The 25394-nt window shown below is 59.6% G+C and overlaps 1 protein-coding gene across 6 annotated transcripts in view; it reads right to left on the minus strand.

Annotated features, from left to right (window-relative positions):
• Window positions 1-25394, minus strand: part of FBXL18 (F-box and leucine rich repeat protein 18) — a 46421-nt gene that overhangs the window by 15233 nt on the left and 5794 nt on the right. For 4 of the 6 annotated variants that reach the window (XR_014839944.1, XM_085016337.1, XM_021086043.2 and 1 more), the window contains exons 2-4: window positions 25168-25383; window positions 20451-21994; window positions 13584-13802 (exon numbers count right to left, since the gene is read on the minus strand). Coding sequence is in view for 4 of the 6 variants with exons in the window: in XM_085016337.1 (XP_084872463.1) it covers window positions 13584-13802; window positions 20451-21994; window positions 25168-25383 (1979 nt within the window). In the remaining 2 variants the exon portion in view is untranslated. Of the gene's footprint in view, window positions 1-12173; window positions 12667-13583; window positions 13803-14828; window positions 14886-19392; window positions 21995-25167; window positions 25384-25394 lie in introns of those variants that run through there. The other 2 variants (XM_085016336.1, XR_014839945.1) reach the window with 2 other exon arrangements.

Below are 25394 nucleotides of genomic sequence, written 5' to 3' on the forward strand. Positions count from 1 at the left end.
GGCCTCGGAGGCGAGAGGCAGGAGGGGCTCCCACGGACCCGCACCTGCTCCAAGGAACAAAGACGCCGCGCTCGTAGCCAGCCCCCCACCCCGGTCGCGACACTGCGCTGAATTTATGACGTATGTAAAGTGAATGCCAGAAAGGCACTCACAAAATTTGATGTTTGTGGTGATAAAGGTGCTGAGGAAATGCCTCCCGGCTCTGCGAGCTGTGTGCTGCTCCCGGCAGCGGCGTCTGCGACCGTGAACCCCAGAGGCAAGTCCTCACCCGCACTCCTGCTGTGTGATCTGCCCGACTTGAAACGTATTCTCGGGTGTGTGAGCGAGGGCCAGGCCTCTGCCAGCCTGCCTCCGAGGCTCATATGTGAGCTGCTGTCGAGGCGCCGACAGAGGTTCGTTTCTCACCCAACGCCAGGAACGCAGCTCTGGGCAGCTGCAGCCCTACCATCCCAGGGACAGGGACGCGCGTGGGTCTGCGGTGTGGGCGGAGGCACCACCCCAGAATCAAACCCACTTCCTCCTCCAGGCTTTCTCCGCAGTTCGCACCCAGCTCAGCTCCACGCTGGGCAGAGCTGCGGGGGGCCCACCCGCACTCACCTCTCTCTGTAAAGCACCCCACTGCCCAAGGAGCCAGCGGGCCATCCCGGCTGGAGCCCCACTGTCCCCACCCAGAGTGACGCCTGGTGTCCGTGACAAGAAAGTGGACGAGGGGCAAACACAGAAGGACCTCACTCGCTTCCAAGGGCAGCGCCAGGGCTCCCCAGGGTGGGGCTCACGCACTCCGTGGCCTCTGCAGTGTCACCCCGTCTGCGTTCTAAGGCTCATTTGTATGATTCCTGTACAGTCTGAGATTTAGGTAAACGGATGCAATGAAATGAAGTTTCTCTGCAGCCGCCTCATCCAGAACTAGGCTGGTGACTGGCTGCAGGACAGGGCAGCTCCTGCATCCTCTCCCCTGACCAGGGCTAATCGCATCACTGAAGTCAAGACCCGAGCCTGCAGCCCCCAGCCTGGAGTCAGGAGGACAAGAGCCAGGCCGGTGAGGTCAGGTCAACGGGTTCACTTTCAGGCCCGCGTGTGTGTGCACTCCTGTGACACCCCCACCCTGGGCACCCCCCCACTCACTCTCTCCTCCACGCACTCCCCAGGCCTGGCTCTGCCCTTGGCAACCCCCATGCCCTCCAGGGCAGCAGCACCGGCACAGAACCTGCATCCGGCAGCAGAAGAGGCCGAGCCCTCCTCCCTGGCATGTGCAGGCCAGGCTCACATCTGGGGCGAAAAGAGGCAAGATCTACAGACACAATGTGCTAAGCGCCAGGCCCGTGAGAGGGGCCGCTCACTCGCTCTGAAACCCGGCACCTGCCCCGGACATTCTCACAGCAAGAGATGCTAAGGGAGTGATCGCATGGGGTCACCAAGGATGCTGCCCTCCTGGAGGGTCTCAGGGCAGTCCCCCGGGGGTTTCAGAATCACATGTTCAGAAAAGTTAAAGTAGACTTACTCTGCCATTTATAACAGCTGCAAGGGAGGTGCCACATTGAAGAAAACTTTCTCCCGAGGCTGTTAAAAACATACCATGGGGGAGTTCCCGCTGTGGCTCAGGAGTAATGAACCTGACTAGTATCCATGAGGATGCAGGTTCCATCCCTGGCCTCGCTCAGTGGGTTAAGGATCCGGCGTGGTCATGAGCTGTGGTCGCAGATGCGGCTCAGATCTGGCAGTGCTGTGGCTGTGGTGTAGGCTGACCACTACGACTCCAACTGGACCCCAAGCCTCCATATGTTGCAGATGCGGCCAAAAAAGAAAAATACGAAAGTAAAAAAACACGAAATAAAAACACACCAAGGGATTTAAAATGGGGCCTTCAGCTATCTGAAACACTCAGTCACCCAAATGCCTTCTCTGAGGGTTTCAGGAAGCAAATTTTCTGTCTGTTTTAAAGTCTCTGTTTGGTTTGTTCGGGTTAGAGAGCCCAGGGGTTCAAACAGCTCCGCCCCCGAGACCGGCCTCCTCTCCCCCTCGCTCTCCTGCTGAGCTGAACAGATTCCTTCCAGATTTGGCTTGGGTGACACCTGGAAATGCAACCAATGTGAATCAGGTCTGGAGGATTTCTTCCCAGCTCCCAGGCCTGTGTCTACTCTGACCCAAAGCAACAGAATGCCCAGCGGGCTCAGGCCTGGGACCACCTCTGCCCTGGCCACCAGGGGGCGCTACCGCCGCTTGGCCATTTTCTAGGGAAACACAATTTAGGAACTCCCTATACTATAATATCGATAAACATCATTTAATACAACATAATCATATCTGTGTCTCTAGTTGTTTCCTCAGAATAAATTCCAGAAACAGGATCACTGGGTCAAAAGCTGTGAACATGTCTACACTTCAAAAGATAGGTCTACATGAAGATCCCCTGTGGTAACAAGCCGGACTAGGAACCATGAGGTTGCGGGTTCGATCCCTGGCCTCGCTCAGTGGGTTAAGGGTCCGGCGTTGCCAGGAGCTGTGGTGTAGGTCACAGACGCGGCTCAGATCCTGTGTTGCTGTGGCTGTGGCGCAGGCCGGTGGCTACAGCTCCGATTAGACCCCTAGCCTGGGAACCTCCATATGCCAAGGGAGCGGCCCAAGAAATAGCAAAAAAAAAAAAAAAAAAGAAGCAGCAGCTGGCTGAGCCACCCACCCCACTGGGGCTAACAGACCGCTGGCTGTTCGGAAAGAAAGGGGGGTGGGAAGGGCCTCCCTGCTTTGCATCTCATAGGGGCCAAAGAACTGGCCTGGTCAGGAGACAACACGGCAGCCGCAGCCTTAGGACCTCAGGCCCAGCCACCACACGGGGGCCCCCAGAAAGGTATGTCCTGCACCGTCACTGGGCTGACTCAGGAAGCAGCACTGCCTCAATCATCTGGAAAACACCTGCCTGAGAAACTAGAAAAAAATGCAAGCCGGCAGCCCCTTCCTCCCCAAATCAAGTCTTACAGAAAAGCCAAAGTCATAAGCAAGTTTATAAAAGCCGCTCGCCCTATAAGGGTTACCCTCAAAAAGCACAGCGGCGGATGGCGTGCAAAGCGTTCCTGAACTCAGACGCTGCTCTGGGGAGACGTGTGGGGTGCACCTGTCGAGCTCCTCACTAAACCTGGAGGGGGAGTTCCCGTCATGGTGCAGTGGTTAACGAATCCGACTAGGAACCATGAGGTTGCGGGTTCGGTCCCTGCCCTTGCTCAGTGGGTTAACGATCCGGCGTTGCCGTGAGCTGTGGTGTAGGTTGCAGACGCGGCTCGGATCCTGCGTTGCTGTGGCTCTGGCGTAGGCCGGTGGCTACAGCTCCGATTCGACCCCTAGCCTGGGAACCTCCATATGCCGCGGGAGCGGCCCAAGAAATAGCAAAAAGACAAAAAAATAAATAAATAAATAAATAAACCTGGAGGGGCCCAGAGGGCACCCTGGAGCTGCCTGGAACCTGTCCTCGTGCAAAAAGGGGGCGGGAAAGGCCCCGGGCATCAGCTGTCATCATCTGATGCGGCGTCCCCAGGTCCCACGTGGAGGGAGGGGATGAAGTTCCCGGGCCTGGACCACGCGGCGGGAAACTCGAGTGCGAGGCTGCCCCCAGAAGGGCCTGAGCAAATTGAGAGGCCAGCCCCTCCCTGGGGACGCCCACCTGGATTCCGGGTCTCCTTCCAGAGACACTGAGCGCCTGGGAGAGCAGAGACACGGACGACGCCTGCGTCTGTTTGCCACCTGCCCTGAAAGACAGTCCCTTTGGGGACATCGGCCGCTTCCCTCTTTGATCTGCGTTTTCACGCCACCGACCGGGCACATGATAATTTATTTCCCAGTCTCCTCCGGATGGACACCTGGACAATCTTTCACTAAAATGAACAGCGCTGTGCAAACCACACAGGACCAAAGCTTGGAGGTGGAGCTTAGCAGGTCAAGGGTGTGACTTCTGATCCAGGGCCACCTCTGATCCAGGGCCACTCACCACGGGCGAGAGGCTGGGCTCCTCCTCCCACTAACACAAGGGGTGGAAAAGGCAGGGCCGCCGCTACCACCTTTATGCCGAAGTGGGCCGAGGGCAGTGCAGCCCGTGTGCCCAGCACCCCCCAGACAGGCCAGGCCCAGAAACCCCTCCCCAACAGCGGTCCCCACCTGGACACCCAGCAAAGCGGACCATGGCCTGGTTTGAAACGTTCCAGAAACAGAGTTGTTCTCGGTGTACTTCAGTCCCTGTTTGTCCTACGGGGGAGGCTGGGTGTTTTCTCTTGGAGTAACCCGCAGCCCTGCTCCTGCACCCTCAGACCCCTGCCTGCTGGGCTGGTCTCGTCCTCACCGTTGTGCGGCAAGGACAGAAGAATCGAACCTCTGCCTGTGAGGGACCTGCAGGTCCCTGTCCCGAATTTGTCGTTTTCTATAAACGATTTTTTTAAGCATGCAAAGGTATTCCATTTCACCCACAAAAAATATAAACTAAAAACAGTGTCAACAGACGAAAGGACAGAGCAAACGTGACCCACCCCCACACCAGAGTATCACTCAGCCTTAAAAGGAAGGGGATTCTGACACCTGCTGCCATACAGATGAGCCCTGAGGACGGGCTGTTAAGTGGCGTAAACCAGACGCGGATGGACAGACACCAGAGGATGCTGCTCACGTGAGCCAAGTGCACAGACAGCAGGCAGAACGGGGGTGAGCGGGAGCCGGGGCGGGGCGCTGCTCAGTGCACGTGGAGTTTCTGTTTGGGGCGATGAGAACGTCTGGGGTGTCGACTGCGCTGGTGGGCAGACAGCTCTTAAGGTCACTGAGCAGCACACGTAAATGCTTAAACCACACCTTACGTTCCAGACGCTTTTATCAAGAGTTTAAAGGAAGAGCGGCATCTGCCTGCAGAGAAACAGAAATGGGCTCAAGGCTCAGAACTGGGGGCCGCCCAGCTGTCTCCCGGCCTTGCCTCCCTCATGGCTGACGCCGCCAGCCGTGGACTGTCACCTGAAGCCAGGAGCACCGCTGCGCCCAGGCCGTCACTGGAATCAGTCCCCGAGGCCCCTAAGGAAAAGGGAGGTGTGCGGGCCGCGGCAGGGCCAGGCCAGGCTCTAGTCACAGAAGAGACAGCCATCCTGTGTCGTCCTCGGGGCCGGGGCGGAGGGGACCCTCCAGGGCGCAAAGCACTTGCCTGGTGCCCAGCAGGTCTCCGGGGCCGTCTGGTGCTGTGGCGGCACAAACACCCACAGGAGCCTGACTGCAGATGGAAGCCCGAGGGCCCAGCCCCAGCTCCCCGGGTCCAGTGATTCTGGCCCTAGATTCCTTACCCGGAAAACCCGGGGCCCCGGTGACAACAGAAGAATGTCCAGGCCACTCATCTGCTGCTCTACACCCAGGCCCCACCCAGTGCGGGAAAAGGCCTCCTGCCCAGCAGTGGGTGCGGTCCCAGCCCTTGGCCTCCCCCCGGTGGCCTGGACAACCTTGACCACAGGAGATTCTGAGCAGTGACGGTCTTCCACGCTGGCCAGCAGCTGAGGCTGCACCAGGGCTGCTGGCGATCCTGCTGGCGCTGCGGTGCGGTCCACGTGCGGCCTGAGGCCTGCCAGCTCCCAGACCGGGCCCTCTTGAGTGTCCCCCAGGAACAGAGCCAGAGCTCACCAGCCACCCAGCTCTGAGTCAAGGCCAAGGATCCCCCCGGAACCCGCGCAGTGAAACCCTGCTGGCCTGGTATTTCCTGTGAGACTCACAAATCACCAGTGCAGGTCGGAAGAACAAACAGACCCTGGAGATCTGCCATGAGCAGGGGCGAGCTGGGTATGGGCGATGGGGTTTCACTGCCCCTTTACACAATTATGTCCACAAAACAGCACTGACGCTGTATTTTAGGTTTTTGGCCGCACCCACCAATAAATAAAATAAATTTTTTTTTTTTTTTTTTGCAGAAGTTCCAGGGCTAGGGATTGAACCTGGGCCACAGATGTGACCTGAGCCACAGCAGCAACAATGCTGGATTCTGAACCCACTGTGCCACCAAGGAACTCTGCTAACTCTGCTCTGAATTTTACTTTATTTCCCTTTTTTGGCCACCCCATGGCATATGGAGTTCCCAGACCAGGGATCAGATCTGAGCCACAGCCGCAACCTACACTACAAGTGCCACAATGCCAGATCTCTAATCTGCCGTGCCACGCCAGGGATCGAACCTGCATCCCAGCACACCAGAGACGCCACCGAGCCCATTGCACCACAGTGAGAACTCCCTAACTCTGTATTTTAAAATCCACCTTCAAGGGTTCCCATCCTGGCTCAGTGGAAACAAATCCAAATAGAATCCATGAGGATGCGGGTTTGATCCCTGGCCCTGCTCAGGGGGTTAAGGATCCAGCATTGCCGTAACCTGTGGTGTAGGTCGAAGACATGGCTCAGATCCTGCATTGCTGTGGCTGTGGTGTAGGCCAGCAGCTGTAGCTCCAATTTGACCCCTAGACTGGGAACCTCCATATGCCAAGGGTGCAGCTCTAAAAAAAAACAAAAACAAAAAACAAAAGCACAATAAAATAAAATAAAATGAAATCCACTTTCTGTTTCGAAGCTGCCAGTGTGGCTCCACCTGGAAGCCTGGGGCCCAGGGGCAGGTGGGCCCTTCCTCCCGCTCGGCGTGGCTCTGCCAGGTCTGCCGCCGCCTGCCAGCCCCGCAGGCCCATGCGCCTTGCCAGCATGAGCCAGGCCGGAAACAGTCGAGGAAGGCTCAGGGGAGGGAACTGCCACACAGGCCTCTGGCAGACAAGAGACCCCGACCAGTGGAAGCTGGCCCGGGGGATGGAGGACCAGGCCTGCTCCCGCACCAGCACTGAGAGACGGGACTGCACCGCTCTGACCAGGGGCCCTCAGGCTGACAGACCCACGCATCAGTGACAAGTCAACACGCGGGGCCCAGCGCAGACAAGGTCCCGGGGCACCGGCCTTGTGGAGAGCGCTCGCCCACACCAGAAGCAGCGTGCCCTCACCTCGGATGGCTCGCACAGGGAGGCGTCAGGACAAGCGCCTTTCCTGCCCACATCCTGCTGCCTCTGCCCTCGGACAGGGAGCTACGGGCTCCTTCCAGAGGCAGCAGAGGGTGGCAGCATGGCCACCAGCCTCCACCCCTACTGGGCCTTTTCCCCCAGGGATGGCGGGACAGGCCCAACCTTACAAGGCTGGGCTGCCACATCTGCCAAAAGGGAGAAGGCATGGCCACCAGGCAATGGTCAGGGGACCTCTGTACCATCACCAGGACAGGCACCAAGAGCCAGCGACGAGCCACTGCAAGGGGGCAGGAGCGCCAGGAGGCAGGGATTCTGTTCTACAGACAGCAACCCGGGCTCACAGAGGGAAGTGACAGTCTCAAGTCGCAGAGCCAGTGAGCGAAGAGACGGGGGGCGGGGACGGGGTGAGCAGGTTATGCGATCTGACGGTGCAGGGATCACGTGTCACCCCAAGAAGAGCGAATGCGGACACTGCCCTCGCCCAACCCCGGAGTTCATGAGGCCTTGCAGGGAACTTTCAGGAATGAGAGTCAAAAACCCAGGACAGCTCTGAAAGCGCCTGGGCAGGGCCCCAACCCCCCTGCCCACGAGAGGCCACACAGCCTGGCTCCGGCTCCTGAAGCTGCCCACGTGGCAGCTGGACCAGGCCAGAAACCCCTCGACCGGTCGGCAGGATTAACTTGGCCGGGACAGGGTGACTCAGGGTTTCCAGAGGAGACAGGAGGCTCCGCTCGCTGGGCAGGGAGTCCTGGAGGCCAGGAGGCGGGTGGGGGAACACCTCCCAGAGCAGGAGGCAGGCAGGACAGCTGCACCTGCGCTCTGGAGCGGCCACAAGGGGGCGCTGCGCTCCAAGGCGCTGTCCCCAACCTTGGACCCGCCGGCGCTGGGCCACCAGAAGGGCCCCAGGTGAGGGAAGAGGCAGACGAGAGCCGCTCCAAAACCTCGCAGGGCCAACTGCCACAGGGTGTCAGAGCGGGGTCTAGAGGCTCATGTTTCAAACTTGAAAGAGCAAAGTCAAGATCCGGAAAATTAAAAAAAGAATACAAAAGGTGCCTCTGTACACACGACACCTCCACGGCTAAGGCCACCTCCGGGGCCGTCCCAGCTCATCTTGTGAGGGAGGAAACTGAGGCGGCCTGCCTGGGGCCAGTGCCGCCTAGGGGCTCCCAGAGGGGCCAGAGCTGCAGATCTGCCAAGCACCACCCACTGAGACGGATCCACACGCAGGGCAGACGAGAGAACTGGCAGGAAGGTGGTGACCCCAGGAAGAGGCGACACCTTCCTGGGGAGAGGACTGCAGACGCCACACCAGCCTCACTGGCTAAGTCACAGCGAACGCACAAGACCTCAGTGCCACACAGGTGAGCGGGCAGGTGCTTCCTTAATTCTCGGAACTTGAGGGGGGGAAAAGGGTGAGAAACAAGAACGAATCAAAAAAAGTGACACCTGCAGCTTCTCTTTCTGTGACCCGGGGGGTGGGAGGCAGGCTTGCTGAGATGCTGCGGGCTGGGTACTGTGCGCCACAGCGCCATCTGCTGGGCGCCTCGCAGAAAAGCAGCTGGGACCCCACTGCGCTGGGGACACAAATGCCTCGCTTCCCCACCCCACACTGAGGCTTAGGGCACAAATCTCAGAGGGCTTCAGGGAGGTGGGACCAACAGAGACTGCACACAGTCTGGCACCAAGGGGGTGCTGGTGAAAAGGGGGCCCAGAGCAGGGGCTGGAAGGATGCTGGCGGCAGGGACCCACAAAAGGGGGGGCCCAGCTGCACACACACACACACACACACACACACACGCTCATGCTCACACACTCAGCACCTCGGCCAGACCAGGCGCTCAGTGGGTTCCCACCAAAGGCCCGGCCTGTGCCAGGGCCTGGGACACAGGGGACAGCGGGGCTGGTGTAGCTTCTGCCCAGGAAGTCCACGCAGCCAACGCCAGCCTCAGGACTGGTCCCGAATACCGTGGCCCCCAGAGAAAAGAAGAGCTATCCCACGCTGGCCCTTGAAAACCTCCGCCTACGGGGGAGGTGAGACAGTGATGATGCTGGCAGAAAGTGCCACACTCCCCAGGGAGTGCAGCTGTGTGCAGTCGAAAGCCCAGAGGGAGCTCCCCACCCAGCGGGAGGCCGCCCCTGCAGGGGTGCAAGGAGAGGAGCAGGCTGCAGGCAGGACGAAGGGTGGCAGACAGGGGCCTCGTGAACGGAATGGAGACTGAGAAAGAGGAGCTCGGGCAGGGGCTGGCACCTGGCGCCAGGTCCAACCAACCCCCTGTGTTGAGGGGAGTCTGAGGAGCAAAAGGACAAAGTGGCCCGTCAGCCAATGCTGCTGCGTGCGTGGGCTCGGCCTTCTGAAGGGCCTGGGGACGTGGGACGGCCTTCACCCTAGAGAAGGCTCCCGTGCACACAATGCCCAAAGCTGGTGCCCCACTGCAGGAAGTCAGGGCTCAGGGCTGAGGGGTGCCACAATCCACACGGGTCTGGGAGCCCAGGCCCGGCCACAGGAGGGAGCCAACGGGCCACCCAAGCCCCTCCAGCAGAACAGGAGGGCCAGGGAGGGGTCCACTCCCCAGGCCCAGCCCAGTGAACAAACATGAGGGTGACGGAGAGCAGCTTTGAGGGCAGAGCCAGACACAGTGACAACGCTGTCATCGCCACATCCCAGAAAAGCGGGCAGAGAGTAGGAGGGAGAGCGTGCTGGGCAGAGCGGCCGCAACCCCTGCCCGGTACCCCCGCTCCCAAACAGGCACCATCTCTCCCAGAGCCCACACGCCCGGGCACCACACAGCTTGGATCCCAGTCAGCATCAGCCCTGTATCCTCAAACAAGGACGCTGAGGGTGGGGACACAACGGTGAGTGGTGAGGGTGCCCCCCGCCAGCACCTGCCTCCCCAGGCTCCACAACCAGAAAAATCCAGGCCTAAGTGAAGGATACTCAAGGATACGTGGAGTAGGAGTTCCCGTCGTGGCGCAGCGGTTAACAAACCTGACTAGGAACCATGAGGTTGCTGGTTCGATCCCTGGCCTTGCTCAGCAGGTTAAGGATCCGGCGTTGGCGTGAGCTGTGGTGTAGGTTGCAGACGCGGTTCGGATCCTGCATTGCTGTGGCTGTGGTGTAGGCTTGGCAGCTACAGCTCCGATTGGACCCCTAGCCTGGGAACCTCCATATGCTGCAGGAGCGGCCCTAGAAATGACAAAAAGACCAAAAAAAAAAGGATACACGGAGTAAACTACGACCACCAGGCCAGGACGTGGGTACCAAACAGCACTGCCAGGAACTGCACAGCTATACTCGAGACTTTGTGATATAACCCACAAGGGAAAAAAAATCTGAAAAAGAATATATATATGTAGGAGTTCCTGTCATGTCTCAGTGGAAACGAATCTGACTAGGAACCATGAGGCTGCAGGTTCGATCCCTGGCCTTGCTCGGTGGGTTAAGGATCTGGCATTGCTGTGGCTGTGGTGTAGGCCGGCAGCTGCAGCTCTGATTCGACCCCTAGCCTGGGAACCTCCATATGCTGCAGCCCTCAAAAGACAATAACTAAATGCCATCTTCTCCTATTAGGAAAAAAAACTCCTTTGCATCTCAAAGGGCTTGGGCAGAGATGGCCGCTGGCACACACCCATCACCCCTCACCCCAGTCAACTCCAGATGGGCCACTCGAGGTCACCTAAGACTGAGGTGAGTGGCCCGATATGAAGTCGATACAGTCAGTTATTTTGAGACTTAAACTCCACCCCCTCCTGACCTGCCCAGTGCGAGCTGGAAGGCTGATCCCAGGGGTCTCTGTACTCGACACGGGCCGCCCCCACGCAGGCCCCCTGTCGCAGGAGAACGGCCAGAGCGCCGCAGAGGCACCCGGGGCGAGAAGTCGAGGAATCGGCAGCACCGCGCTGCAGTGGACCCTGCGGACACCCCTTCACTGCACTGCCTCCCTCCAAATCTTGGGCAAAACCAAGGTCAGCATCTCCTGCTGGACAGACGTCCAAACTCACTTGACCAAAGGGATCTGGCAACTTGCTCCGTGAACACCCAGCAGGACCCGTGTTCACAGGAGCTCTTGGAACCTTCTGCACACACAGCGGGCACGTCCATCATGGCTGGCGGTCGCCGGGGAGACTCCCCATCACCATGGTTCAAAAGCCACGTGGTTGTATTTTGCACACAAACCACGAGCTTTGCTACCTGGGATCTCGGACCCGAGTACAGTACAAGGGGCAGATTTAAGGGCATCCGGGGGCCAGCAGGGAAATGTCTTTAAGCCCAGAGCCGGAACCTGGAACAACGGTGCACACAGTGGGTGGGAAATCAGGAGAGCAGAGGAGCAGCCTCAGGACACCAGAGCCATGGGCCCCCTCCAGGTTCTCCCCCGCCCCCCAAGGAAACCCGACAGCGGAGTCCCCAAGGGACGTGAAGAGAAGTCACAGACAGGCAGGCAACAAGTGCATCGGACAACGCTCCGGCGGCAGGAGGCCCGGAAGCATCTGGCAGTGTCACGCACGGGCAGGGACACAGGCCAAGAACTCACAGACCCGCAGGGGAGGCCTGGCCCGGGGACCACCTGGGAGAACAGGCACCTGGGCAGCGCCTGCACACCCGGACCTGCCAGCCTGCCCGCGGGGAAGCCCGCGGGGAGAGAGACACTACATGCGCCAGACACCCCCCTGCAGAACCGGGGTGCAGAGGGAGCCCTACTCACAGCACCTAACAGGGTGCCACTGGCTCCACGGGGGTCACAGCGGCAGATCTCAAACCAAAGCTGCATGGACGGCACGGGCCGCCGGCCCCGACGCCACGTCACACACTCACGGACGCCGCAAACCCAGGGAACAAAGCGCCGCCGCGCTCCTCACGGGTCCTTGAACGGATCCCCAACATTTAAAAGGTAAACGCACACTGGCAGGTTCAGGGGGTCAAAGGGGCTTGATTTCAGTCAACATAGGATGAGCCTTTATTTCTGTTTTTAAGTCTCCTAAATGCCAAAAGGCATAGAGGAAAAGACGGACACAAAGAGCAAAGCCTACGTGGGTAAACTTGCAGGAGGTCCCCAGGCTGGAGGCAGAAAGGAGAAGGAGCGGCTGCGGGAGGCGAGAGGGGGCTAGTGGTTAATGCGGATGGTTTCAGGTCAGAATGATGAAAACATTAAAACGGGGGGGAAAAAAAGCAGTTGAAATGGGAAGGTGTGTTATGTGTATTTTCCCACAATTTTTTTTTTTTTTTTTTGTCTTTTTAGCTATTTCTTGGGCCGCTCCCACGGCATATGGAGGTTCCCAGGCTAGGGGTTGAATCGGAGCTGTAGCCACCGGCCTACACCAGAGCCACAGCAACGGGGGATCCGAGCCGCGTCTGTGACCTACACCACAGCTCACAGCAACGCCGGATCGTTAACCCACTGAGCAAGGGCAGGGACCGAACCCGCAACCTCATGGTTCCTAGTCGGATTCGTTAACCACTGCACCACGACGGGAACTCCTTTCCCACAATTTTTAAAAATGCAGCACTGCAAAAAGAGCGAGCCAGAACCGCTGTACGGGACGGGGAACTGTATCCAGCCGCCTGCGACGGAACTCGATGGAGAATAAGCTAAGAAAAAGGATCTGTGTCTGCGTAGGACGGGGTCACTTTGCTGTACAGCAGACACGGACACAACACTGCAAATCAACCCTTAAAAAAAAAGAATGAGGCGGGGCCGGATAAGCTCAGAGGGAATGACTTCCAAGACACGTCATTAAGTGAAAGGCAAATCCAGAGTCAGGAAGAAGCGGGCAGACCAGACACGCACGCAGCTGCCCATCTGCGTAGAAAAGGCTTGGCAAGGGCGACCGAGAGCCAGCGCCCCCCCCCACCGGCTCAGGGCGACAGCAGGGGGACAGCAGGAGGGCTGGGAGGCCGCGCGGCTCCAGCACCCCCCCATCCAGGGCTCTGACCCTTCCAACGTCAGGAAGGCTCCGGATACCAGAAAAGGCAGGACCAAAACACGCAGGACACGGGGAGGGGGGGCTCCCACGAGGAACACGCCCCCAACGACGGAGGCAGGGAGACTGGAGGCCGTGAGGGAGGAGCCCAGGTGCCACTGTCCTCACTGCCTGAGGTGGCCCCAGTCACCCAGGGCTGGCAGTCTCAGCAACCACGGCCCCGCGCCGGGGAGCGGGGAGCAGGGAGCGGGGGCCAGGCTGGCAGCTGCTGGAGGGAGGGTTTCCGAGCAGAGAAGGGGCAGAGGGCGGGGATCCTGGCAGGTGGGGAGGGATTCGGAGGCAGGGGCGGGATGGACTCCTTCTCAACAGAAACACCAACGGCTGATACTCTATGGACAGCCAGCCGGTGCTCTCGGGAAGCCCCGGGATCACGAGAGCCGGGACTACGGAGGCCGGCAAACAGGCGGCCGGGCAGGACGGGGCCTTGGAAGCGAGTCCTGCCCAGAAAAAGGACGAGATGGGGGAGGGGACGGGATCCTAAGGGCTGCAGGTGGATCAGGGGCGCCGCACTCGTCCCGGCTCCAACATCTGTCCCTTGGGAGCACGGGCCATGCCGGGTGACTTGGGTCCGAGCACGCTGGAGAAGTGGGCCCGCCCACCACTCACCTGCGGAGAAGGGACTGCTGGAGGCTCCTGCAGGTGCTCAGGGACTCGCCGGTGAAGAGGTGGCACACGACGACGTGCAGGCAGCGTGCCATGAAGGCCAGCACGGCCTCGGGCTGCAGGGTGCCGCTGCGCGACACCAGGCACAGGCGTTGCAGCGCAGAGCACTGGCTCAGCGCCTGGAAGAACTGGGCGTTGGCGCTGAAGTAAGGCTGCTCCAGCCTGTGGGGGGACAGGGGACAGCGTGAGACCACGGGGAGGGCCCGCCCACCACGCGCCTGGCCCGGGACCCCCAGCACGCCTCTGGACGCTAAGGAGGGCCCAGACCGGCATCCCCACGGCCCGCCTACACCGCGGCCCCCCGAGGGCACGGATCCCCAGGTCCACCTGCAGGTCCGACACAACCAGCTGCCCCAGACCCAGCCACATCGCTGTGTTGGTGGCGCTGCCTGCTTGGTGCCGAGAGGAGAGCGGGTGGGAGCTCAACTGTGGCCCCCAGAAGACCTGCTGCAACCTAACCCTCAGCACCCACGACGCCTGAGGCCTTATCTGCAAGCAGGGTGTTTGCAGAGGTGACTAAAGGTCGTGGGGAACTGGGGTGGGATCCAGTCAGGGACACCCAGGGAGCCATGTGACACGTCCACAAGCCAGGGAACACCCAGCACTGCCAGCAGCTGGGGGACCGGCCTGGAACAGGCCCCCCAGAACCTCCAGAGGGACCTTGGACCTCCGGCCTCCCAACTGCCGGAGGATGACTCTGTTGGGTTTTTTGGTTGCTGTTTTGTTTTGTTTTGTTTTTTTTCATTTTTGGCTGCCCTGCAGCATAGGGAGTTCCCAGGCCAGGGATCAGATCTGAACCCCGGTTGCAACCTAAGCCACAGCTGCCGCAACGCCAGATCCTTAACCCACTGTGCCAGGCCAGAAGCGAACCTGCACCCCAGCGCTCCCAAGATGCTGCCAATCCCACCGCACCACAGCAGGAAACCCGACTCTGTTGTCTTAAGCCACCTGGCTCGGGTCATTCGTCAGGGCAGCCCCAGGACACGAACGCAGAGGCCGGGGGAGGGCGCTGAGGGCACTAACAGAGCCAGAGAGCCTCTGTACTATATTCCCCAGCAAGACCACAGGGCAATGGCACCTCCCGGAAGAAAACAAGACAACGTGCTAACGAGGGCCAGCCCTGGCGACCAGCTCGGGAACCGTCAGCAGTACCTCCGCCCCTCACAGGCACGGAAGCACAGCTGTGCCTTTTTTTTTTTTTTTTTTTTTTTAGGGTCGCACCCGCAGCATATGGAGGTTCCCAGGCTAGGGGTCTCATTGGAGCTGTAGCCTCCGGCCTACGCCACAGCCACAGCAACCCAGGATCCGAGCCTTGTCTGCGACCTACACCACAGTTTGTGGCAATGCCAGATCCTTAACCCACTGAGAGGGGCCAGGGATCAAACCCGCATCCTCGCGGATACTGGTCGGGCACATTTCCACTGTGCTAAAACAGGAACTCCTGAGGTGCTTTTAAAACCCACCCGCGACTGCCGAAGGGAGGCCCCGGACACCCTCGGGGCTGGTGGAACTAGAGGAGACATCTGCCCAGAGCAGGCAGCCACACAAGACCCACAGGGACCCCCTGGAGGCCTGTTTTTCCCCGTAAACTGACAAGGCCAAGTTGGTGACTTCCTGGGATGCCCTGAGACAGGGGTCTGCAGCCATGGGGGCTCGTGAAGAGAGAGAGAGACGCCTCTGAGATGAGCAAGGCCCACCCCCACCCCCGAAAGGCGGGGGGCCTGGATGGGGGACAGGGTGTCGCCGTCCAACACCCCCAAGGCTTCTGGGAGGAAGGAGAGCCCAGGTGCTCTGCGCGCAGCGACGCCCTGGGCGAGGCGGATCGGGACGCGGGTAGAGGGTCATCAACAGGCCCCTACGAGAGCCGCGTGGGCCTCGTGCACCAGTCTCCGTCGTCCCAACACCCGGGGACACGAACAAGGCACAGGACGGCGAAGGGACCTTACTCTTAGGTCTGTTCTGAGCTGTCCTGCACAGGTGCCACCAGTCACCCAGTGAGACTGGTTTGTTTTATTTTAATCACATGTAAGGAGAATTTCCAGGAAGCTCCTGATGATAAAGCTGACGGGGGAACGCAGGTCCCTTTGCGATAGGATTTTGAAAAGCCTCACGCGCCCGTGTGGCAAGAAGGAAGCCCCCGGCAGGGCTGCGTGGGGCCCAAACACCAGGGAAAGAAGCTTGGTCACAGATGAGAGCACAGCCTCGCCCCTGGACGCCCCAGAGTGGACGTCACCCCTAAAGACCCAGGGCAAGTCAGGGAGCGGGGGCCAAGGACAAGAAGGGCCTGAGCCCAGAGGGCTGGCAGAAGGCTTGGCTGCGGTGCGGCTATTTGGAGAAGCTCACGTTTCTTAAGAAAAGGTTTGAACATACTTGGTTCTATCTTTTCAAAAAATCCTACAGTTGGAGCTCCCCCAGTGGCTGTGGTGTTGGCCGACAGCTACAGCTCCGATTCGACCCCTAGCCTGGGAACCTCCATATGCTGCGGGTGTGGCCCTAAAAAGCAAACAAAATCAAAAACAAAAAACAGTAACCAAAATGAGTAGCACTAGCCACGTGTGGCCTTTTTTTCTTTCTTTCTTTCTTTTTTTTTTTTTGTCTTTTTAGGGCCGTACCCATGGCATATGGAGGTTCCCAGGCTAGGGGTCCAATCGGAGCTACAGCTGCCGGCCTACACCACAGCTCACGGCAACACCAGATCCTTAACCCACTGAGCAAGGCCAGGGATCAAACCCGCAACCTCACAGTTCCTAGTCGGATTCATTTCCCTTGTGCCACGATGGGAACTCCGCCACTTGTGGCTTTAAAAAAAAAAAAAGTAACCCCCTCCCACACACACAAAAAAGTAGGAGTTCCCGTAGTGGCTCAGTGGTTAATGAATCCAACTAGGAACGCATGAGGTTTCAGGCCTTGCTCAGTGGGTTAAGGATCCGGCGTTGCCGTGAGCTGTGGTGTAGGTTGCAGACGCAGCTTGGATCCCGAGCTGCTGTGGCTCTGGCGTAGGCTTGGCAGCTACAGCTCTGATTAGACTCCTAGCCTGGGAACCTCCATATGCTGCGGGTGCAGCCCTAGAAAAGGTAAAAAGACCCAAAAAAAAAAAAAAGAGTAAACCTAGGGAGTTCCTGCTGTGGCTCAGAGGAAACAAACCCGACTAGGAACCATGTGGATGTGGGTTCGATCCCTGGCCTCGCTCAGTGGGTTAAGGAGTCAGCGTGTTGTGAGCTGCGGTGTAGGGTGCGCACTAGGCTTGGATCCTGAGTTGCTGTGGCTGTGGCAAAGGCGGGTGGCTGCAGCTTGGATTCAACCTCTGGCCTAGGAACTTCCATATGCTGTGGGTTCAGCCCTAAAAAGCAAAAAATTTAAAAGAGAGAGAGAGAGAGAAAGAGACAAAAACTCCTACAGTAGCATTCCTCTGCAGCCCTGGAAGTGGCAGAGCTGGAGGTGGGTGGGAAGGGCTGGCCAGGCACTGCTGAGGTGCCAAGTTCCTAGCAGGGAGGAGGCTATGCTTCGCCCCCAGGTGGCGAAGCGGGTCTATGCTACCTGCTGGGGCTCTAGCTACTCAGGCAGACAGAGGATAGAGACGGGGGAGACAGAGCTGCGTCTACAGCCTTTCAAACAGTGTTTTCAAAGCACCAGCCACTAGACTCGCCCCCTGGAGGAGGCCCCCGTCCCAGGGGCAGGCCTGGGGGGGGGGGGGCGTGCCCCGTCCCCACCTGGCCAGCTCCTCCACGAGGCGGCAGCATCTGCACTAGGGACAGGGGAGGAGGAAGCGGCTTCGCCCAGCAGTCCCTCAACCTTGACCTGTAAGGACTTGGCCTCTGAAGCTCGCTCCCTAAGACCACCTGGCCTCATGGATACTCTGAGGGCACAGGCAGGCGCTGGGGCCGCCCCCTCGCCTGCCTGCCCAGCTCTCCGGCCCCAGCTCCGAGCAGCATCCAGGCCCCCAGGAACTGCTTCCAAGAAGGCCTCTTGCCCAGAAGCTGCCCTGGTCCCCAGGTCAAGGGGCAGCCGGGTGACGAGGTAACACTCTCCCCTGCCAGGCAGGGCTTCTCGCCAGGCAGGGCTTCTCATCAGGCAGGGCTTCTTCAGTCTCGGGAAAGAAGGCGCCCCTCTCCATCCAGCTTGCAATCCCGCCACTGCCGAGGTGTGGCACGCGCAGCCCCAGCAGGACGGTGTTCCTGCACCGTCTCCCCGCGGGAGCGGCCCTGGCTGCACAGCCCTGGCTGCAGAGGCGGCTCCTGGCCAGGAGCCCCGGCTGGCACAAAACTCGAATCCATGGGCCTCGCTGGTGGGGACAGTGGAGGCGGTGGCCGCCACCATCTCAAAACATCCCACGGGAAGTTCAGGAGCTGCCCGGGGAGGAGGCCCAGGGAGGCGGCCCTGCGAGCGGCATGCCAGCCTCTCCTAAGCGCGAAACCCTTGCCTCTCTGCAGCACCTGCCCATGGTGGGCGGGTACCACCTGCGCCTCTCACTCCAGCCTCCTGGGCTGGGCCTGCCAAAACCACAGGGACCCAAAGGAACGGGGCCACTTGGCCAAGGTGTAGAAACCAGCGTTTGTCCTGAACAGGCAGGTCCCGGCTCCGATCAGATGTGGTCTCAGCACCCAGGGCACACAGAGAACCCATTATGGGTGCCGGTCAGGTTCTCGGGCCAGCGCACAAAACCCACTTATCCCGAGTCCTGCAGTTGACCCCAGCCACAAAGTCATGCTGCCGTCACGGCCCTGCTCCTGGGGAAGCCCTGGGCCACAGGGCCACCCAGACCCCGAAAGCCACTCGGTGACCACTCAACGATGCTGGGTTCCCCTGCGCAAAGTCCAACGGCCCAGTGAGCCAGGACACGCTCCCAGCCACCCACAGACCAGCTGTGTCACCTGAGCAAGTTCACCAACCCTCTGGGCCCCACCTGACTCATCTGCAAAATGGGACAAGAATATCTACACAGCAGGGGTTGTTAAAATGTCAAATACCTAGAAACATCAGCACAGCACCGGCAGCCACCCAGATACAAGCAAACAGCAGTGGCCTCTGTGCACTCCCCCATAGCTTCCAGAACAACACACACCCCCGCCGGCTCCTGCTCAGCCTCCTCTGTTGATGCTTCCTCCTCCTGACAGTTCCTGCTGGCAGGGGACAACTTCGCCCTGCAGGGGGACCCAGGCCCCTCAAACTCACCTGTGGGCAGCCTGGTCCCTGCCCTCCTCCCTCGGCTCAAGGGCTCAGGCCGGAAGCCTCAGCAACCCCGAGCCCATCATGCCTCTCCACCCACCCCTGTCATCAACGCCCCATAATCAGCAAACTGTGAGCGAGCAAACAGGCCCAGACTGCCGCTTTGGCCTGGTTGCTTGCTCACCGTTCCACACACTCACTAATCTCTCTTTTTAACCAACAGTCCTGGAGGAGGATCACGTGGTTCACCATAGCAGGGTTAGAAAAGGTGCAAGGTTTGATGGGGTGACCAGAAATCCAAAGAACTGATGGCAAAAATGACAAATCCAGGGAATTCCCGTCGTGGCACAGCAGAAATGAATCCGACTAGGAACCATGAGGTTGCAGGTTCAATCCCTGGCCTCACTCAGTGGGTTAAGGATCCAATGTTGCCGTGAGCTGTGGTGTGGGTCACAGATGCAGCTCAGATCCTGCATTGCTGTGGCTGTGGTGTAGGTCGGCGGCTATGGCTCCGATTCGACCCCTAGCCTGGGAACCTCCATATGCCGTGGATGTGGCCCTAAAAAAAGGACAAAAAAGATCCCACCCGCAAAAAAAATGACAGATCCAGAAATACCTCGGCTCTGAGTTTAGTTGGATTAGAACTCAAACGCTCACTCAGGCTCCTGGAACTAAGGAATATTCAATTCCTGATCACGGGACTCCAACAGAATAACAGGACAGTGGACCTGGTAGTTTTGTGTCTGTTGGACGCATTTTATGATCCATTTGCAGCTTCGAGTTACAACGTGTGGACAAACCGACCACACACTTACCACTGCTCCTTCCCAAGAGGCCACCGATGTGACAGGAAGGGCAGAGAAAGGGACAGGGTGGAGGAAGCACTGGACAGAGACGAGCCAGCGAAAAGGGAGGCGCTGAGAGAGATTCAGGCGAGAAGGACAGAATCCTCTGAAAAAGGCAGTCCGGGCCCTCCGTCCTGCGAAGGGCGGCGGTCTGAGCCCCCCATTCCCGGCAGGCAGGTCCCAGCTCCAATCAGATGTGGTCTCGGCAGCCAGGGCACACAGAGAACCCATTATGGGTGCCGGTCAGGTTCTCGGGCCAGCGCACAAAACCCACTTGTCCCGAGTCCTGCAGCTGACCCCAGCCACAAAGTCACGCTGCCGTCACAGCCCTGCTCCTGGGGAAGCCCTGGGCCACAAGGGCTTCCCCACTCTGCCAGTCGCTACTGAGATGCAGGTTCAATCCCTGGCCCAGTGCAGTGGTTAAGGATCCGGTGTGGCCACAGCCGTGGTGTAGGTGGCATATGTGGCTTGGATTTGAGCCCTGGCCTAGTAACTTACATATGCCACAAAAAAAAAAAAAAAGTACAGCTCCCCTCTCCCCGCCCCCCAAAACAGTGGTAAAGCTGGGTAGAATGCCCAGGTGTGACGCCCACCCCCTCCGCTCTGTAGTTAAGACTGACGTCCCCCTCGTGACCGCCCCAGGGGCCAGGATGACGTGCCGCGCACACCGACCCGTCAGGCGCCCCCGCCCCGAGACTCTCAGCCCCTGGAGGGCGGGTCTGCACCCCGCCTGTCTCGGCAGGCCTGCAAACGCCTGCCGGCGCCCCCTTCCCCACGGCGCCCACAGAGGCGCCCTCACCTGAGGTCCTTCAGCCGCTTGCAGTGCTGCAGCATGTCCGAGAGGGCCGACGTGTAGACCACCTTCCCCATCATGCCCAGGTTGGCCAGTGAGAGGGACTGCAGCTGCTGGCACTGCAGGCCGATGCTGACCAGCCCGGAGCCCGTCAGGATGCTGGGCAGCTGGGCCAGCGTCAGGTGCCTCAGGAAGGCCAGCTGGCCGATGGCAGCCACCTCCGAGTCCCCGACGCTCTGCGCCCGGCTGCAGGGCGGGAGGGAGTTGCGGATGGCGGGCTCGTTGCGTGGCATGGCCGAGGAGAAGTTGGAGCCGATCAGCTCGAGGCGGTCCAGGAAGGGCACGCTCTTCAGCAGCGACCAGAACACGGAGGCCGGCTGGGGGCCCGCCTGCCCGGGGAAGGGGCTGGGGCAGGTCTGCACGCCCACGCGGACCTTCTTGCCGAAGCCGCGGGGCACGGCGTGCATCGCGGGCTGGGCGGGCGCGCGGTCGGCCCGCGGGGCCGAGTCGGCCACGGCGCAGACGGGCAGGGACAGGGAGCGCAGGTGGCGCAGCCGGGCCAGCAGCTGGCAGAGGTGGCGGCCGGGGCCCTCGGGGCTGTGGTGGTGGGCGGCCGACAGGTTGAGGTGCCGCAGGTTGCAGCAGGCGGCCACCAGCGTCTCCAGGATGCCGCTGTCGATGTCGTCCTCCGCCTTGCGGAGCAGGGAGTCGGGCGCCAGGCAGTGCACGCAGCCGCTGAGGTTCAGGCTGGCCAGGCTCCGCAGGTCCCTCCCGCCGTTGAGGACGCGCTGGATCAGGTGGCCGCCCGACAGGGCGCAGCGGCTGAAGCTGAAGTAGAAGGGCCGCCTGAAGGTCATGTGCTGGAGCAGGGCCGAGCCGTTGAGCCAGGACTTGGGCAGCTGCAGGGCGTCCAGCGCCACGTTGCGGGCCATGGACTCCAGGAGGTTCTTGGTGGCCCCGCTCTCGGCGAAGCTGCCGGGCACAGAGATGAGGAAGGCGTGCAGGTTCTCGGGCGTGCGGTCGCTGAGCACGGCCAGGTACAGGCGCACCACCTCCTGGTTGATGTAGCCGGGCGCCAGGCGGGCGTAGAAGACGCGCAGGTGCTGGTAGTGCGGCACGTTGCTCTGGCCCACCATGAGCTGCCCCGACAGGACGGCGCCCTCGCGTGTGCGGTCCAGGATCTCGAAGTAGAGCAGCAGCTTCTCGAGGCTGGTGCAGCAGGGCACCACGCCGTACGAGGGCGTGTACAGCGTCTGCTTGAGCTCCCGCACGCGGCTCAGCGTGGCCTTGCACTCGCTGCTCAGCTGGCTGGCGTCGAAGCCGGGGCTCACGTCGATGGCCAGGGAGCGCAGGTGCTGCAGGGCCGACAGCACCTTGGAGAGGCGCAGGGAGGTCAGGTGGCAGCCCGCCAGGTTCACCTTGACCAGGCCGCGGCAGCGGGCCACGTGCTCGACGGTGGCGCCCGACAGCCAGTAGCAGCCGGCCATGCTGAGCTGCTGCACCTCCCGGCCGATCTCCCGCACGAGCTGCTTCACCTTGTCCTCGCTGGCCTGCGGGCAGGGCGGGAGAGGAGGAGAGGGGCTGAGGCGCCAGCCGCCCCCACCGCCCTCGCTCCCCCGGGGCGTGCCCTCCCCCACGACGGTCAGGGGGCCACCCCGGCCCCTCTCCAGCTAAGGAGGGACACTCGGGGCCAGAACCGGGGCCTCCGCCCCTCCAGCAACCGTCGGGAGCCCCGGGCAGGAGGGGCCGGCAGGAGGGGCAGCCCCTGCGGACAAGTCTGGGGGCTCCTGGAAAGGCGACACACAGTCACCAGGTGACCCAGCAACCCCTCGGCCAGGTGTGCTCCCAGGGGACTGAAAGCGGAGACCGAGACAGACGGTCGCGGCCGCACTGCTCTCACGAACAACCCCGCCACCCGTCCAGGGAGGAAGAGGGGCCCATCCCTGAGTGGAATTCCACTCCCCACGGGCCGGCGCGAAGCTGTGACGCGGCTACGTGACCCTTGAGGACAGGGTGCTCAGTCAGCGCCATCCTCGCTCAGTCAGTCACAGGCCACATGCTGCATGAAACTGCCGGAATAGGCAGCATCAGTGACGGAAAGGAGAACAGAGGTCCCCAGAGGCCGGGGAAAGGGGAATGGGACGGACTGCTCCGTAGCTGCAGGGGGTCTGCTTAGAGGCATAAAGTTTTGCAAAGAGCGAATGTATTTATGGCTCTGGAACTGCACACTGAAAAACGGTCAAGATGGCAGCGCTCCCGCTGTGGCACGACAGCCATCACTGGAAGCGCCGGGACGTGGGTTCCATCCCTGGCCCAGCACACAAGGCTGAGCATCCGGCACTGCCACAGCTACGGCTCGGGTCGCACCTGCAGCTCAGATCTGATCCTTGGCCCAGGAGCTCCATGTGCCTGGGGATGGCGGGGGCGGGGGATGGTTAAGACAGTTAAGCTTCATGTTAAGCGGGTTTTTTCCCCAGTCACACAAAGGAAGCAGGTCCTGGAAGAAGGCTCTGCCTGTTACTTTCCTTTACATGACATGTGCTTTCACAGTGATGAGTGTTCCTCAAAAATCTGGCCCGGGAGTTGCCGCTGTAGCACAGCCGGGACTGATGGTGTCTCTGCAGCGCCAGGACAGATCTTCCACCCCAGCCCACGCAATGAGTTAAGGGTCTGGCACTGCCACAGCTGTAGCAGAGGTCACAACTCCGGCTCGGATTGGATCCCTGACCCGCCCAGGAACTCCATGTATCTTGGGGAAGCCATCCAAAAAAACCACCTGGCCCGGATTGCTTGAGAGCCACGGTATGTCCAGCCGGGGCCCAGCAGCCACCAGGGCCTTTGGAAAACAAAGCATCAAGCATCCGTGTACGTTTCTGATCACTTCTCAGGGCAAATGTCCACCCAGGGAACCGTGCAGGCGAAGGACACGCTCCAAAGAGTCTGTGCTGGGGCGCCTGCCCCGCCCCATCCCATCCAGGAAAGAACCCTTGCGGGCAGAAGCCTGACCCTGCACTTCGGGGAGTAAGCTCAGCCCCCACAGGGGAGGAGCACAGGTCTCTCACAGAAAGAACCAGAGCTCTCAGGGGCCTCATTCCAGGTTGCAGAGGCATCACTTCCCAAACAGCAGTAACAGTTAGGAGCCCCTCCCAGTCTCCAAAAATTTGAATTAAGGTCAAGACCTCTGTTTAAGATACATCATTGGCGGGAGTTCCCATGTGGCTCAGTAGAACTGAATCCAACTAGTACCCATGAGGACGCAGGTTCAATCCCTGGCCTTACTCACTGGGTTGACAATCTGGCGCTGCCATGAGCTGTGGCATAGGTCGCAGAGCGGCTCAGATTCGACCCCTAGCCTGGGAACTTCCATATGCTGTGGGTGCGTCCCTAAAAAAAAAAAAAAAAAAAAAAAAGAAAGAAAGAAAAAGAGAAAAGGAAAGAAAAGAATGAATGGCTATGTGTATATGTAACTCAATCACTTTGTTGTACAGCAGAAGTTCTCACAACACAACATTGTAAATATCAACTCTACTCCAAAAAAACTTTAAAAAATGGAAAAAAAAAAAAAACCAGCACAGGAGAAAATCTGCATGACCTCAGGTTTCACAAAGATTTCCTCAACAGAATACAAAAAGCATGAGCTCAAAAACTCAATAAATTGGGAGTTCTCGTCGTGGCTCAGTGGTTAATGAACCTGACTTGCATCCATGAGGTCGTGGGTTTGATCCCTGGCCTTGCTCAGTGGGTTAAGGATCTGGAGCTGCTATGAGCTGTGGTGTAGGTCGTAGACACAGCTCAGATCCCGTGTTGCTGTGGCTGTGGTGTAGGCCCGTAGTTACGGCTCCATTTCGACCCCTAGCCTGGGAATCTCCATATGCCGCAGGTGCAGCTCTAAAAAGACAAAAAAAAAAAAAAAAAAAAAAAGCAAAAAAACTCAATAAATTGGACTTCAACAAAATTTAAAACTTATGCTCTTCAAAAGACATCGTTAATGGAGTTCCCATTGTGGCGCAGTGGAAACGAATCCAACTGGGAACCATAGGGTTGCAGGTTCGATCCCTGGCCTTGCTCAGTGGGTTAAGGATCTGGTGTTGCCATGAGCTGTGGTGTAGGTCGCAGAGTGGCTCAGATCTGGCAATTGCTGTGGCTGTGGCGTAGACCAGAGGCAACAGCTCTGATTAGACCCCTAGCCTGGGAATTCCATATGCCGCAGGTGCGGCCCTCAAAAGACGAAAGAAAGAAAGAAAGAAAAGACACTGTTAATAAATGAAACAGCAAGGCAAAGACTATGAGAAAAAATATACACAATCCATACATCTGACGAAGGACTTGTTCCAGCATATACACAAAGCTCATGAGGAAAAAGACAGACAATAACGGGCAAAAGCCTTGCTCAGACACTTCCCAGAGGACACACACATGGTCTGTGCACCTGATGAAAGCATAAGCCACGCCTCCGTCATCAGGGAAGCCAGGTTAAAACCACAATGAGATACCTGGTCCCCTGCGTCAGAATGGCTAAAACTGAAAAGACTGCCAACACCAAGTGAGGACAAGGACGCAGAGCTGCTGGGGGCGTTAGGCGGTGCCTCCCACCAGGACTCTGTGCTCCCAGCTCCCTCGGCATCACCCCCTGCAGGCACCCACCGGGGCCTGGCTGTGCCATCAAGCACCCAGCTGGTCCCCATCCTGCCCCACGCCAAGTGCCAGCTACGCACAGCCTCACCTCGTAGTCCTTCTGCAGCAGCACGGTGTGCGTGAGGCTCTTGTCCAGGCACAGAGCCGCGAGCTTCCGGCAGGTGCGCCGCACGTTCAGAACCAAGTCTGTGCTGGGGATGTGGCTCAGGATGTGCAGGAGGATCTCATCTGAGAAGCCCAGCAGGTGGGCACCATCTGCCACGGCGGCCGCTGCAGGGGGAGTGTCACCATCCTTGGACATGTCCTGAAACAAGG

This window comes from Sus scrofa, chromosome 3 (genome assembly GCF_054392235.1).
Source record: "Sus scrofa isolate SSC_HxYL_T2T_F1_AM1 chromosome 3, Sscrofa_HxYL_maternal_Yorkshire_Landrace_v2.0, whole genome shotgun sequence".
Taxonomy (NCBI): Eukaryota; Metazoa; Chordata; class Mammalia; order Artiodactyla; family Suidae; genus Sus; species Sus scrofa.